Source organism: Triticum aestivum, chromosome 2A (assembly GCF_018294505.1).
Source record: "Triticum aestivum cultivar Chinese Spring chromosome 2A, IWGSC CS RefSeq v2.1, whole genome shotgun sequence".
In the NCBI taxonomy this organism is placed as follows: domain Eukaryota; kingdom Viridiplantae; phylum Streptophyta; class Magnoliopsida; order Poales; family Poaceae; genus Triticum; species Triticum aestivum.
This window is the reverse complement of record NC_057797.1, coordinates 666,947,960-666,963,824: the sequence shown is the minus strand read 5'-3', so window position 1 is coordinate 666,963,824 and position 15,865 is coordinate 666,947,960. Positions and strand designations below refer to the sequence as shown.

At 45.0% G+C, this 15,865-nt stretch overlaps 2 protein-coding genes and 1 pseudogene across 2 annotated transcripts; 2 read left to right on the top strand and 1 right to left on the bottom strand.

Moving 5' to 3' along the window:
* Positions 1 to 994: 994 nt before the first annotated feature.
* On the top strand, positions 995 to 2,871 carry LOC123190082 (aquaporin PIP1-3/PIP1-4). The gene is made up of 4 exons (XM_044602647.1): positions 995 to 1,421; positions 1,507 to 1,802; positions 1,898 to 2,038; positions 2,530 to 2,871. The coding sequence occupies exons 1-4, from the start codon at positions 1,088 to 1,090 to the stop codon at positions 2,623 to 2,625; spliced, it is 867 nt and encodes a 288-aa protein (XP_044458582.1). The 5' UTR covers positions 995 to 1,087; the 3' UTR covers positions 2,626 to 2,871.
* Positions 2,872 to 4,260: 1,389 nt separating this feature from the next.
* LOC123190081 (mitogen-activated protein kinase kinase kinase YODA-like) lies at positions 4,261 to 14,470 on the bottom strand (annotated as a pseudogene).
* Positions 14,468 to 15,604, top strand: LOC123190083 (uncharacterized). Its single transcript, XM_044602648.1, has 2 exons — positions 14,468 to 15,051; positions 15,138 to 15,604. The coding sequence occupies exons 1-2, from the start codon at positions 14,468 to 14,470 to the stop codon at positions 15,391 to 15,393; spliced, it is 840 nt and encodes a 279-aa protein (XP_044458583.1). The 3' UTR covers positions 15,394 to 15,604.
* Positions 15,605 to 15,865: the final 261 nt, after the last annotated feature.

The window sequence follows — 15,865 nt, the reverse complement described above, 5'->3', positions numbered from 1 at the left end:
CAGCCCTGTAGCCGCCGGATCCACGCACCCCCGCCACCAGGAGCCCCATCGACCCCCCCCCCCTCCCCTGAGCAGCTTTCTCGCGCCGCCTAAATCTCAAGCAGGGGAGGGAAACCAAAGCCCTGCCCCCGCCAGTGCCGCACTGGCTTCGCCCAACGGGCGCCCTCCGGCGACGGCGAGGAGGAGTTGAGGGTTGGTGGCGGAGCAAGGGCTACCGTGACGAGAGCACGGGGTGCATCCCGGGAGCAAGATGATTTCTTTTTAGCACAAGCGGTTCTCTTTTACGACAGGTTGCGGTCGCCGCCGTCTCCCGATCTGCATCGATGACTTTCTAGCCTTTTGGGTTTCGATGCTCGGGAGGGGGGGGGCATCAAGGTATGTTCATGGCACATTGTCGACAGGTGCAGGAGGAAGAAGGCTTCAGCACCCCCAAAGCTTTGATTTTGGTTTTATTTAGATTTTTATGAATGTGTTTGTAAGGTCTTGCGAATTATATGAGAAGCATTTGTCTACCTGATGCCGAATTGCTGTTCTCAGAGAGTTGATGCAATAGCAATAGCAATGTGCAGGCCACTGATTGATCACGCAGCAGTCGCACCAATTCTCTGCGCTTGAAAAAATAATTATTTGTTTCTTATAGCATCAAAAAGAATATTTCTTTACGGTTTGCCTAATTCATATCTAGATGTTTTTTAAAAATGTCACATCTAACCTTCTACAAATATATAATGAGCAACAGAAAACAAAAAAAAAATAGAACAAAAATAAACAAACCACAAACAGAGATGTGTCCTAGACAGATCCATTTCTTTATTCAAACGTTAAACATAAGCGGATAAACAAACAAACACCAGCGGCAAGCTAGACAACAAACAGGCTAAACAGCAAGCCAGCCCGCTCCTCCTCGCTGTCACGCCGGGCCACCACCCGCCGTCCTCGTCACCCGTCGTCCTTCCAGAACCGCCGGTTGGCCCTATAAGACTCTTCACTCCCAGTGCGGCCCTCACCACAAGCTCACAGAAGCCGCCCATCTTGCTCAGTTCCAGCTCAGGCGAGCAGCGACCACCTTCCGGCGAGGGCAGCAGCGATGGAGGGCAAGGAGGAGGACGTGCGGCTCGGGGCGAACAAGTACTCGGAGCGGCAGCCCATCGGCACGGCGGCGCAGGGGTCCGAGGACAAGGACTACAAGGAGCCCCCGCCGGCGCCGCTGTTCGAGCCCGGCGAGCTCAAGTCCTGGTCCTTCTACCGCGCCGGCATCGCCGAGTTCATGGCCACCTTCCTCTTCCTCTACGTCACCATCCTCACCGTGATGGGCTACAGCGGCGCCACCTCCAAGTGCGCCAGCGTCGGCATCCAGGGCATCGCCTGGTCCTTCGGCGGCATGATCTTCGCCCTCGTCTACTGCACCGCCGGCATCTCCGGTACCGCTTCTTCCTTGCTCTCCGCTTCGTTCTTGTAGCTTCCTACAGTATGTGGTGCTAACTGGTAAGGGATGGATGGGTGCAGGCGGGCACATCAACCCGGCGGTGACCTTCGGGCTGTTCCTGGCGAGGAAGCTGTCGCTGACCCGGGCGGTGTTCTACATCATCATGCAGTGCCTGGGCGCCATCTGCGGCGCCGGCGTGGTGAAGGGGTTCCAGCAGGGCCTGTACATGGGCAACGGCGGCGGCGCCAACGTGGTGGCGCCCGGCTACACCAAGGGCTCCGGCCTCGGCGCCGAGATCATCGGCACCTTCGTCCTCGTCTACACCGTCTTCTCCGCCACCGACGCCAAGAGGAACGCCAGGGACTCCCACGTTCCCGTGAGTGCCTACCATCACCGCCGCTCTGTTCTTCCCCCTGTTGAATTTCCTTACCGTGCTTACTTAAAACTTAATGGTGTGTGCAACGTCGACAGATCCTCGCCCCGCTGCCCATCGGGTTCGCCGTGTTCCTGGTGCACCTGGCCACCATCCCCATCACCGGCACCGGCATCAACCCGGCGAGGAGCCTCGGCGCGGCCATCATCTACAACAGGGAGCACGCCTGGTCAGACCACGTGAGTGAACCCAAACTGAAACCTAACACCCCTCCTTTCCTTTGTCTGAACTTGAAAGCATGGCACTTGCATGCTTGTTTTCTGCAGCAGTAGTAACTGCAGCCTGCAGGCATGTGGTAGCAGTAGTATTCAGTAACTTAAAGCTGATGCAGACGCATAGCTACTCTCTATTGCACACCTAATTAACCGATGTGAAATTGGAAAGCTTATTAATCTGGTGAACTGATGTGGCAGTAACTGCAATAATTGAGCAGTTATAGCTGATGATAGTAGTGTATCATCTGCTAGTTATTCAAATGTGGAAAGCCTACCCTGATCTCAAGGGAAATGCCGAGAGACTTGCCTCGGTGTAGCACGCAACCGCTGCCTTCTGGTAGTAGGACAGTGACTTGAGTGTCCATTATAGATTATTATCTGGGAAATTGTTTGGCATTGCTGTGCTTATAGTAGTAATAAGGGCTGACATATCCATCAAATTTTCGCGTCTGCAGTGGATCTTCTGGGTCGGCCCCTTCATCGGCGCCGCGCTGGCTGCCGTCTACCACCAGGTGGTCATCAGAGCGATCCCGTTCAAGACCAAGTCCTAAGCAGCTGTTCTTCCTGCTACAAAGAAGATGCCAACCCAACCCGAAGAGCAAGCTGCGTGTTCTGAATTTCTGATGGGGCGGCTATATATCTCTTCCCGTCATCCGTGTTACTGTGGAATTCCAATTTGTCTTCCAAGTTTGATGTACTCTGTATTCACCTGAACCTGGACCCAGACTTGTATGTAATCTCATCAGTACTCAGTTGTGTGTGCTGCCCGTTATTGTCAAATCGAGCCAAGTTGTTTACGTGCCCTCTTGTTAGAGCTCAGCTCAGCTGCTATCTTTCTGCAATTCAGTAGTACAAGATGAGGAGTTTGCTGTCCGAGCCGTTGCTCAGCTGGCTGCTGCTGCGTGCTACGCTGTGCATGCAGATGCAGCATATGCTACCTGTCAGGCCGTGGCTGAAGCTACGGCTTTGGTCACAGGCTAGAGTGATGGGGGCAAAGGACAATGATGAGCGGAGCCACCGCCGGTTGGCAACTAGCGGCGTGGGGCGTGGCGTGGCTGCCGCTCTGGTCCTGTAGTATAAGTACGTACTGGTAACGCTACACTGCAAACAGACAAGCTCTACACCGTGGCAGTTGCCGTGCTCTGGCCGTTTGTTTCTCTGCTGTCTAGCCGCGAACGGTACACAGGGGTTGCCAGCCGGTGCAACCAAGTGGAAGATGCGGGTACACGAAGCAAAGGAAAACGTACGGGAAAGGGTGGTGAATTGTGGCCAAATTCAGTGTTGTTTTGACCCTTTTTGGAAATTTTAGCGGGATCTGACCATGTTTAATATAAAAATTACAGGATCTGGTTCAAACCCTACCGCGTCTGCGGCGGGGGTGACGGCATAGACGGCAGGCGTTTAGCTGCACAGCCGTGGATACAATTCCTAGCGTCAGGGTCCCTAACGGTAGGTTGTTACACTCTACCGCCATCGACCCCGACGGTAGGAAAAGGGGTTAGATCCCCAAATTTTATCAAACCAGGGCCATATCTTGCTCAATTCGCAAAATAGTTTGTCTAATTCACATCTAGATGTTTTTTAAGGATGTCACATCTAACCTCCCACAAATAAGGCAGCAAGAAGGAACAAAAAAAAAAAGCTAAGACAAAAAAATAGACCACAAACATAGTGAAGATCAGGTTAGATATGACATAACTATGTTACATCTAGATGTGTCCTAGATAGACCCTTCGCAAAAACCAAAAAAGTCAAAACAGCAAGTTTACCGGTCTGTACTTTTTTTTTAGAAACACCAGACAGACTGGCGATGGTGAAAACTCGGCGCTCACCTCTATGAGCCCTGATGGACACCACGCCAGCTCGAAAGGTGCTGACGCTGTCGGGCCGATCTGAGCAACGGTAGATCGCCAGGACAGACGGTGGCCTTTGTTACCGTGCGAGGGAGGCAACTGGACATGGACGGATGGCATGCCAAGACATAATAATGCATAGTTGCATACTGCCAAACTGAGCTGACTAGGAGCACACCGAATCCTGGCGACAAGCAGACGCAACGATGCAAGCACCCAACCCAGCGCACCACCTTTCGCACGGCATACGGGTGAATTGATGCGGTTGGTGTGGCTCACTACATGGCAACATGCAGGCAGAATGCATATGGAACTTGGAGGAATACATACGGCTACCGGCAGTAACGCAGACAAGTTGTATATATACCGATTCAATATGAACAACTGGACGGGCATGGTACATCTGAATGAGAAATTATACATATCGGGAGAGCTAATTTAATTAGGGACCATGCTCTTTGTACGAGTTTCCATGGTAACTTGCAGCCGTCGCTTCACAACCTCGGGTAGCTGTTAAAAGAATTTGGCTCAACTGTTTCTCCTGTGCAAAATATTGGTTGGCTTTTACTTGAGATTACTTCTGTACAAATGGCATCAGGACGCCAAGAAGGGCAATTAACATGTAGAGGCAGGGAGGTGGCCAACTGCTCTGGCTTCTTCAGTCTCCTAGTATACAGTCTTGTCATTTCGACGCATGTTGTTAGCACGCCAGTAGTAGTAGTATGCAAACACCCAGTTGTTCCGCCTAACAGGGATGGATGGATGGATGGATGGCCTGCGATATAAAGAGCAAAATTAGTAAGAATCAAGACAAGCTTCAGTGTCCCGAAAGTAAGTGCGATGCTTGAAGAAGTAAAGGCTCAAGTGTGGATTTTCCAGTTCATATATTTACGGATGCTCATGACTTACCACATAACGCTGGGAAATGACGGGGCACTAAAACAAGTCATTAATCATTAGGGGCTGGCATCTCATAAGTAAGAATATTAGAGAGGAAATTGTGTATTTATGTCTTCATCGTGCATCCTAACTCTATAGTTCCACAAGCTCAGGAGAACATTTTGAGCCATGTTCAGTTAGCCGCTAGCATGGTAATAAACCAGTTGTGCATTTAGTTGTGAGTGCTAGAAAATGCGGCACACAACATTGAAGGTGCAAAAGATCCTGGCTTCATGTAATTGAACGCAGGCGGTCAACTAAAAACTGTAAGATCGTGACATACCTTTGTCTATCTGTGGGGATGACAACAAAGACTCCATCCATCTACAGTTGTTAGCTTCAAAATAAATCAATGATATTTCCCATAGTCATATTATATTATGATACAATTCAAGCCACTGACTGGCCAAAGCAGCTGAAAACCACTTAGTTACCCTGCCAAGCTCCAAAAAAATTCGCTTGGCCTATCCTTGATAGTTAGTTATCACGCTTGAGTCCATGGTGGGGAGAACCAGTTGTTAAGTCTAGTGAAGGATTTGGCTTCACATGATCCACCAAGGCAGGACGAGTGAAATGTTCAGAAGGGGACAGTCTATCACGCAAATCAAAAACGTTTCCAAGCCTCTTTCCAAATTGAGGGCTCAGAATGTTAGCTTCAGATACTATCCTCTCCTGATTCCCCTGTGAGACTTGATGCACTCGACCAAACTGCCCAAGGTTACGATCTGTAGGCCGGTTGGGGAAGTGATCATCTGGGCCTCTTGATGCGATTGCAAATCTTCATTGTTGTAGGTTGGTTGCTTTGAATGATTAAAGGGAATAGCACCATTACCACCAGACAGGGGAGTAGAAGCGCCTGAAAGGGTTCTGGGGCTTGAAATTGGAGATGGTGACATTCGGCCATTTGTATGTTGGGGAGACCTTGACCTTAGCAGAGGACTTCCACATGGAGAAACTGGACAGGATATATTGCTCCGTATATGGATATCGCTGCAAAGTAAACAACAATATGAGGTTCCATGCAAAAGATAAACAAAGTTCACCAGAAATCAATTTCCTAGTAAGCATGAGGTTAGCTGTAGAAAACTGCACTAAAAGGAGGGCACCTAGGCACTAGGCACTCCCCTCCTGTCTGTCCAGCACACCTAGGCGCCTGCTTAATGAATAGTCCACATGTAGGGAAAGCGGATTTTTGGAGGACGGGTGCATTGGAGCACTTTATTTTGAATAGTTCAAAAATTACATTTTAAAGTTACAAAATTTTCCGAAAACAATCTACATGTTCATATGGATGTATACTACATATGTGTAAATTTTGGTGATGAAATAAGTAAGCATGTACACAGAATGTCAAAATGGTGATTTCTAAATAGTGAACAGTATATGCCCTGTTCATCTTTCCAAAGTCGCAATTGTCATTTTTGTGTGGCTAGCATGGTTACTTATTTCAACACATAAATTTGCACATGTGTACATCCATATGAACATGTAAAACTTTTTCCAGGTTTTTTTAATCAAAATACCATTTTGGAACTATTCAAAATATAGCGCTCACTGGAGCACGTGCACCAAAGTGGTTTTTTGACATTTAGGGTGCGACCCTGCCACCTATAACCTTTTAGGATATAGGCAGTAGAAAACTGTATGATGTCTGGTGGTACAAAGAAGTTCCAGGTAGGATGGCTTTAATTTGCATAGCTAACGCTTTAGTTATGGGTTACTGGCTTACTGCAAAAATGTTTGGACGACAGTGTGTGTTTCTGAAGTAAATAAGCAGAACTTGGGAAATGTTGTACCTATGCTTCGAAGAATATTTTGCACCCCTCCTCTGGTAAATTGTCTGACCCTCCAATCCCAATGACGAGATATTTGTTGTATGTCCAGCCACCTAAAAGATCAGTAGAAGCCTAGCAAAGTGAGAAGACCACGAGAATGACAAAAGTAGACACCGAGTCATCCCCGATATGTCAGTTACAAAGAAGTACTGTTACCTTAGAATTCGGTCTACAAGATATCACGGGCAAATGTTCCAAAGGATCAGACATAACGGATTTCTCAAGTCGGACTTTATATTGTATGAACGGGTGTTGCAAAAGCTCCATTGCTGTCGGCCGTTGAGAAGGATCACGCTGCAGACACTTTCTGATGAAGTCCTTGCACTGCTCTGATAGGTGATCTGGTATTGGTGGAAGTTCCTTGCTATTTCCAATCTTGAACATTGCAGCAATCTGTTGGTGAGAAAAGCGGGGAAATATTTGATGATTACTTACTTATCATGACCAACCAAAAATGGAAGCCTTACCATCTCAATGTTCCATAAAATTGCATGCAAGTAAATGTGTTTTTGGAGTTTCCACATCAAGACAGTCATAAGTTCTTAAACAACCAAGGAAAATAAAGGTGTCATATCCATTCATCTGTTGTGGACAAAATTATATTTATCTGCCCAGTTTATTTTCTTTTTCAGCATCTTTTGTCATATGTTCCCAGTTTAAAGGATTAGTTATGTTGGGTAAAACTCTGAAGGCTGAGCTCTTTGCCTATCTCCTAGTATCAGTGTAACAGAAACGGGTAGCTGGTTCACTTGTGTTGGTAACTGGCAGAGTTTCAGGAAGGAAGCAGTCTGCAGCAATTTTCCATGTTTTATATATAATTTTACAGAAACGGCTTGTTATCTGGCAGAAGGTGCGAAAACCAGACAATATGTGCAGGAAATGGTTAACATACTACACCTGTCACAGTACTAGTATTTGGTAGTTTATTTGAGAAAGGTTATTTCACTGACATGTATGCACATCACTCCAGACAGCTTGCTCATTCTAAGGTAAATTGAAAATATGCTTCAAGGACACGGTCAAATTCAAAAAATCCAAAATAGCAGTCATCCGAAACAAATAGCAGGAAGCAGAAAGTCAATCTGAAGCTGAACTCAAAGTTTAATCGACTTGAAAGGTATTTTTGAAGTTTAACAGCATGTGTGGAACACAGATGAAGTAAGAAATGCAGCTTGCGACACACATTGGCCATCTGATATTATAGAACAAATATAAAGTGCATCTTTGTGGTAGAATACTGACCCCTTCGTACTGGCTCCATGGGGGTTTTGCGGTAGCCATCTCCAGGACAGTGCATCCTAAACTCCATATGTCAACCGCAAGATTGCAACCACCATTCGAACTCTTTATAACCTGCATGTGCGTTAAGTATAAATTTGTAACCAAAATAAAAGAAAATATACAAAGTAATGTAGGAGCATAATATTTTCAAGAGTACCTCTGGAGCCATCCAATATGGACTACCCTTAAATGAGAAAGGACATTGCTGCCCATTGATCTGACAGAAGGTACCCCAAAAGGTGAACAATAAGACACAGTTAATACAACATAATTAGTAAAATACATTTATTACCGTATAAGAGAGGCCATTAGTGACCAGAAAACTTACATGTTTAGCCATTCCAAAGTCTGCAAGCTTAACACGACCGCTAGGATCTACTAGTATGTTTGCACCTTTGATATCCCTGCATGTTGTGTAAGCATGACTTCAGTACACCAGAATTCCATATATATGCAACCAAAACAAACCAAATGCTACCTATGGACTGTATTCTTCGCATGCAAATAAGCTAAGCCTGAGAGTATCTGCTGAGTGTAGCTGCGTATTGCTGGTTCACCAAGCTGTCCATACTCTTGTAGAAGTTTATGGATAGATCCACCAGACACAAACTCCAAGTATATATACAGTTTGTCATCAACCTGTTTTGGGGCATAAATAATGTATAAAGTCATGCCCAAAAATGAAACGTGTCGCATAAAGTAGCCTTCAATGAAATCCCAAGAAGCTATCATAAACTCTCTTGCCACCCATGAAAAAGGGAGAAAGGTACAAACATGATAACAACACAGTTACAGGTATAATCCTCTGAACTTACAGGGAAAGATAGCAGCCCAACCAGAAATCAAAGAATACCAAGTAAATAACAATTGAAGGCAACAGTTTATACCGTTTCTGTGCCATAGTATCGTACGATATTTGGGTGTTGTAAGCGGCTCAAGAGCGATATTTCCTGAGAAAGAAAAGAATAAATGATACACTGAATGGAAAATAATAATAAATAAACTGATCCTTTTGCTGCTGTGGTAGTGACATAGTATAGGTGGAAGCACATTTTAAAAACCATACCTGCCCCAACTGCTTTGCACTTTCCTTTGATTTAGGATCATCCGAGAATAGGGTCACCTCTTTCATAGCACACATTTCACCGCTATCACTGGTATAGATAGTGAAACCAAAACAGGGGGAAAGGACTGTGAGGAATCAAGACATGATTTGAAAATAATCAAACGGTCATCATATAGTACTAGCAAGGGAACTATGTGATGCCACTGAATAAAAAAAGACATACAACATGTTTCTGAGGCTAGTTGATTTATTAAGGTGGGGCGTTGCTTGGAGTATCTATGAAATTCATTGTAGATCGAGGTGTTTCTGCAAAACAGACTTAAGTGGGTGGTGAGCGATTCCATTTTAATCTTAGGCGTTGGTAGCAAATTGGACCGTTGGTACTTGGTACAACCCTAAGTTGAAAGGACCATCGCCCACCAACTGGTTTCTTTATAGCAGTAGAGATGAAGATTTAAGCCGCATAAACTATATAATTGTCACAATTGTGTTCAGTAACCCAAAAAGGATATTAACTTCTCTTATCCTTACCATATCATGCTTTAACACGCCAATATGGTAACTAGAATTCAGTGACTTATGAGTCTGAATACAAGCAAGTCTACCATTAACATAAGATAGCAATATCATCTGCTCTTCTGCAAACGGTAACTTTCAGTGCTAGGGATGTCCAATCCTAAGAAAGTAAGAATCATATCCACTAGGCGCGGACTTTATGCAAGTTAGATATGGTCATGATTTGAATGAATTTTATTTACTACTACCTCTGTTCCTTTAAGGTGGGCATTGAGTTTTATTTGCCAAAATTCCCTGAAAGAAGTGGACTAATTTTGCGTTAAACCTGCCAAAAATACCCCCAAGTCACACGCCCGTGCATTGACACGCCAAATTAAATAAGCTGCGGCTGAATTCTCCGGCTTCTGTGCCAGCCTTTATTGCGGTTTGTTTCTCTCATAGTAAATCCCGCATGCATGCATAAATGGAAAATTCCATGGTCTTGCATGTGCCAAACGAAGCAAATGCGCTCACATTGGCTGACACATTCTGTTTGCAAAGCGCGTGGGTGGGTGAGCATGCGCGGAGCAGCCAGTGCAAGGGCGTGAGGGAACCGAGTAACTGTGGCATGGCTAGAGAGACGATTAAGGGTGTTCGTGTTGTGGGCTAATAACTGCTCAAACGTGTGCTTTACCAGGGGTAAAAGGGTCCAAAACTGCTTCTCCCAAGCCCTCCTTGGTCTTAGCGGAACAAATGTCATGCCCTCCTTTGACAAACAGAAGTAGTAGTCTTTAGCTCCTCGCTAGAAACAGTGCATGTCACACCATATATGTAAACGCCCTAGACATCTAGTCTTAAAAGTGAAAAGATAGCAAGCTGCTACAGTGACTGTCACATAAAATATGACTATACCTCTGAAATAACAATAAAGTTGTACGAGACAATATAAATAAAACAAGATATTATGAGAGTCCATACACACGAAAAACTTGCTGAAAATCAAGATAACCAGAATAGAACAAGTTACGCAAGCACCTCAGGAAAACTCTTAAGCATGCTTAAAGTATATGTACAGTAAGTCATACAATGAAATTTTGAAGTTCCATATGTAGGAAAACATATACCTGTTAAAGCCAACATATACATGGCCAAATGTTCCACGACCAATCAGCTTCCCCTTCTTCCATCGTGATCCAGGACTTGGTGGATTCTCTGTTCGGCCAGGACTACGAGGCGCTGAAATAGGACTAGCTGGCGTGGACTTGTTTGGAAAAAATGAACTATTAGAGATGCTCAGTGGTGGAAGAGGCAATCTGTGGGTTTGCTTCTTCTTCCCACCATCATTCCGACCTGTCGGAGATTCAGGTGCCATCCCTCCAGACCTCGGATGCAATGGAGAAACACTTCCACTGTGCACCCTGGAACTAGGGCCAGGACTTGTCATTCTTGGGCTAGGAATCGGTGAACACTCTGGACTACCTCTGCTGGGCTGCCAGAAAAGCTGGGCTAGCATATCACCACCCACAGAGTTATGGCCAGATGTTTGCCCTGAACCTGGACTGGAGCACTGACCAGAGCCAAGGAAAGTAACATCTGTATGAGGCTTCACTGCCCAAAAGGCTGAAGTTGGAATATGGTCTGGACATATTCTTCTCGGACTTCTAGAAGGACTTGACATCAAACTATTTGGAGCACTCTCCAAGACTACCGGCCGAGGATTTTGTGGATTAGGTTGGTGATTGTCAGCTGCAATACCTCTCGGTGATGTGGACAATGTATGGTTACTGAGGAATTGATTAGCTGTCTTTGCCATCTCCTTCGTATTCTTGGTGGTGATAGCACCAGGACGCTCTTTGCGCACATTACTTCAGGGTTCAAGCAGAATAAAAATATATGTAAGAGCAAGTTTGAACGAAGAGGCACAAAATTAATGCACTACAATAAGGAGCATACCTTGACTTGCTCTTGGAAGTAGTATTTGTTGTGTTTTCAGCATCATTTCCAACAGGGCTCGGAAGCTGAGAATCTCCATGGTCATCACTATCAACAGAGCAGTTGCTAGAAAGTGAAGCAATCACTATTTCTGACCTTCTCTGAGGCCTGTTAGGTTTAGGAAGTGGCAGAAGCAGTGGTGGTTTGCCACGTTTTTCTAATATGGGCCTTGATTCGGTGACATCAGAAGCAGTGCGTGTCACTGCAGGACGTGATCCAGGAACAGGAAGCGGTTGGGAATGTACCCTATCAGCTGAAAAGCTTTGACAGCGAGAAACTTCTTTTGAGGGTGAAGTTGCGCGCGATACTGTGGTAGACTGGCAGACCTTTTCAACAGTTGTATCATCGCCACGTCTGTACCTCCGTTTTGATTTTGTGCTTCCTTTTTGCTCATTTGGACTTATAAACCGATGAAATGTATCCATGAGGTTCTCTTTGGTGGTTTTCTTTGCATCTTTTGAGGAAGACTTCCCCCACCATGATGGCATATCGAATATGAAAGGATCTGTGGTATATCTAACCGGCTGTGCAGTCACCACAATGTTACCAAAACTGATCAATTACCATATTCTGCCAGTCAGAAGAGCATAAGCACGGGCTTTTCTCGTTATGGCATGCAACACCCTCGGCTTTCACGACGGACCGACAATGGAACAATATCTGCAAAACCAAGAACCCAAGATGGAGTAAGATTCCAGCTAGCACTTTTTTCCAGTTCCATACACATTAAAGTCTAACACATATCCAGGTATTAAGAAACCAGCAATTCAGTTCGAAACAGTATTAACCATGCGCCAACAGCACTCCTTAGGGCAAAAGGGGAGAATCGATTTTAACCCCCCCAGCTCACGCGCCTTTGATCTTAAGCCCCTCTGTTCGTTTGCCTTTCTCTCAAGCCCCCGACGTGGCCTAATTTTGGCTCGCTTGCCCCTCGAGCGCTGTTATCTATTCATTTAGCGCATAAGGAAAGAATCTGGACTTAACAAATTTGGAAATGCCAAATCTGCCCTCGTCCAGTTTTCCTCAAACGCACGAGACAAAGGCCCGAGGCCTGGCCCGTTCTTCATTCTATCTCCCCTCCCCGACTTGACCTAGCCGCCAGCCGCCAGTCGCCAGAGTCCCTGCGCCCGCCGTCCGCCGCCCTGCTCCGCCGTGTTCCCCCCCCCCCCATCCGCCGCCTCCCATCGCTGGCCCAAGGTAAGGCAACCTCTTCCCCTTTGTATTTTTCACAGATTTTGTGCTCTTCTTCTGGTACAGTTTCTAAATCGTGGAACCCTAGGTTTTGTGTGTGCATTTTCTGATTTTTTCTGTCTATATTGAATAGGATCGATGCAATGTCTGTGCATGATTCTAACCAATCCAGTGTGATAAACCTAACCACGGGGGCGATCTCAGGCAATGAAGTAGAAAATGGTAGTGCTACTATTGATTGGTCAAGCTTTGTGATTGAACCAGAAAACGATGGGGATGAAAAACCGCTGGACGAGAAAGCCATGTTTGCTCTGTTTGGTTTAAAAACAGAGCCGGATGAGAGAGCAACTGAGCTTCCTACTCCTGATGTGGAGTCTGACTTACATGATATCAAAGATGCAGATATTGTTGTTGATGATAAGGCTCCAGAGGAGCCACTTATTGCCTGGGATGAACGAAACCCAGCCATGGATATAGGGACACCTTATCCTAACATGGTTGAATTTAGAAAGGCTTTAAAACAGTGGGCTGTCAATGGAGAGTTTGAATATGGCACCAAAAAAAATGAGCCGGGGAGGTTTCGGGCTTTTTGCAAAGGTCAATCCATAATAGGTGAACCTTGCAAATGGGCTATAACTGCTAGTTGGCGAAGGGATGAAAATTGTGTGATGGTAACTGCCTTTTTGTGCTTTATATGTTTCTTGCTTCATATGTTTCTTGCTTCATTTTTTTGTCATAGTAATAACCTTCAGATCTGTACCATTTTTTGTTGTAGGTTGTGAAGCACCAAATGGAGCATATTTGTAGTTCAACGAGTGGAAAAGTGACAAGAATGACATCTTAATCATGGGTTGCCGACAAGGCAGTAGCTATGTTGAAGAAGGATCCAACCGTTGGTGCTGTGAAGATACTTAAAGACTTGCAAGATGAGCATCATGTCACACTTAACTATCACACAGTGTGGAAAGGCAAACAAAAGGCAGCAGACGGCTTATATGGGAGTTGGGAAGAAAGTTTCAGGATGTTGTACAAGTACAAGGCTGAAATAGAATTGAGGTCTCCGGGGAGTATTGTTGAGATTGATACGACCACACATGAAGGTGAAGTGCATTTCAGCAAGCTATTTATCGCTTTCAAGCCTTGCATAGATGGTTTTGTGAATGGATGTAGGCCATATATTAGCATAGATTCAACTCATTTAAATGGAAAGTGGAATGGTCAGCTAGCTGTAGTCACTGCATTGGATGGTCACAATTGGATGTTCCCGGTGGCGTATGGCTTTATTGAGTCTGAAAATGGAGATAATTGGGCTTGGTTCATGAATCAAGTGAAGAAGGCAATAGGGGACCCTCCGGTATTGGCTGTTTGTACTGATGCTTGCAAGGGTCTTGAAAATGCTGTTAAGAAGGTTTTTCCTCAAGCTGAGCAGCGAGAGTGCTTTAGGCATATGTGGCATAATTTTCAGAAATATTTTCATGGTGATGTGTTTGGAAGGTTGTGGCCTGCTGCTAGGGCATATAGGCCGGAAGAATATCAACATCACATGTCAAAGGTATTTGATGCATCTGAGAAAGTATATCCTTACCATAGGGATTACCATAATCTGTTATGGATGAGGTGTATGTTCAACCCTGCCATCAAGTGTGACTACATAAATAACAATCTCGCCGAGTGCTTCAACGCTTGGGTGTGAGATATCAAGGACTTGCCGATTGTTCAGCTAGCTGACAAGATTAGAGAGATGATTATGGAACTATTTAGAAAAAGAAGAATGATTGGAGAAAGATTTACAGGGATAATACTTCCATTTGTCATACACCAACTAAATGCAAAGACTCGAGGACTAGGTCATCTCAAGGCTAAAGCATCAGCTGATTGGAGTGGGGAAGTGAAAAATGCTAACAAAGAGGATGAAAGACATGTGGTCAAAACTCTCACACATGAGTGTACATGTCTGCAATGGCAGCACACGGGCAAGCCTTGCGACCATGCACTAGCCTTCATAAATGTCTTGCAAGCTCGCAACTTTGTTAACATGGAGGACTATGTACATGAGTACTACTCAGTTAGCAGATTTAGGGCAGCATATGAAGGTGTAATTGAGCCCCTTACGGACAAGAATCAATGGCCACACGTGGACACAGGCTTTGTGTTGCGTCCACCAATTCCAATAGGCAAGAAGAAAGGTGCTGGAAGAACAAGAAAACAGAGGATAAAGAGTTGGTGGGAAGGTGGATCAAGGAAAGGATCCTTGAACAAATGCAAAAAATGTGGGGAGATAGGACATAGAGAAGCTGGTTGTCCTCAAAATGGAACAAAGAAAAGGTACATAGTAGTACTTGTTGCTGTTTTCTATCTATAATACCATGGTTCCTTTACATGAAAATAGTTCTAATTGCTTCTTTTTGTAGGAAAAGTAGGGGGAAAAAGAATCCATCTCCATGGTTTGATGTTTCCGTTAGCAATGCCGTTCCATCTACACCAACCAAGAGCAAGAATGATGCCACTTGTAGCAGTCCTGGAGCTGTCACAAGAAGCCAAGCTGCAGCTCAAGCTAGTCCTGGACCTGTCACAAGGAGCCAAGCTGCTACCCCACCACCAAAACCTCCAGCAAAAGGAAAGAAGAAGAAAATGACACCTAAGAGGAAGAAATTAAGCGACCTCTGAGCTTGTTTGTGGCTGTGATGAACTTGGCTGTTAGTGGAGACTCACTTTTATTGTTGTGTATGTGAGATGCAAACTCACTTTTATTTGCTCTGTAAGTGAGGTAGAGACTCACTTTTATTTCCTATGTATGTGAGGTAAAGACTCACTTATTTTGCTGTCATGAAGTCCTGTAGAACATGGCTGAATTATTCTCTATGCTATCATTGAATCATTGTGACCCTATAGTATTTCCAGTCTGTTTGTGTGGAAGCCTATTGATTACAGCAAAATCATGTCACTTTTTTTTCTGAACATAGCACACAGCTTTAGAAAATCATGTCATTTCTTATTTGGCCAAAATATTTTGTGGAGCATGTTTGAAAATTCGGACAAGGTACAGAGATGTGCCTTTCAAACAGAGGGGTACTTTTGTCTATTCCTATTTCTATATGTTAGTTATATACTAACAAAGTTGTTAACAATGCCAAACGGG

Coding starts and splice junctions, on each gene's coding strand:
- LOC123190082 (XM_044602647.1), top strand. CDS start 1,088: ATGGAGGGCAAGGAGGAGGACGTGCGGCTCGGGGCGAACAAGTACTCG. Junction 1,803..1,897: donor CCAGGGACTCCCACGTTCCC/GTGAGTGCCTAC, acceptor CAACGTCGACAG/ATCCTCGCCCCGCTGCCCAT. Junction 2,039..2,529: donor AGCACGCCTGGTCAGACCAC/GTGAGTGAACCC, acceptor TCGCGTCTGCAG/TGGATCTTCTGGGTCGGCCC.
- LOC123190083 (XM_044602648.1), top strand. CDS start 14,468: ATGATTATGGAACTATTTAGAAAAAGAAGAATGATTGGAGAAAGATTT. Junction 15,052..15,137: donor CAAAATGGAACAAAGAAAAG/GTACATAGTAGT, acceptor TTCTTTTTGTAG/GAAAAGTAGGGGGAAAAAGA.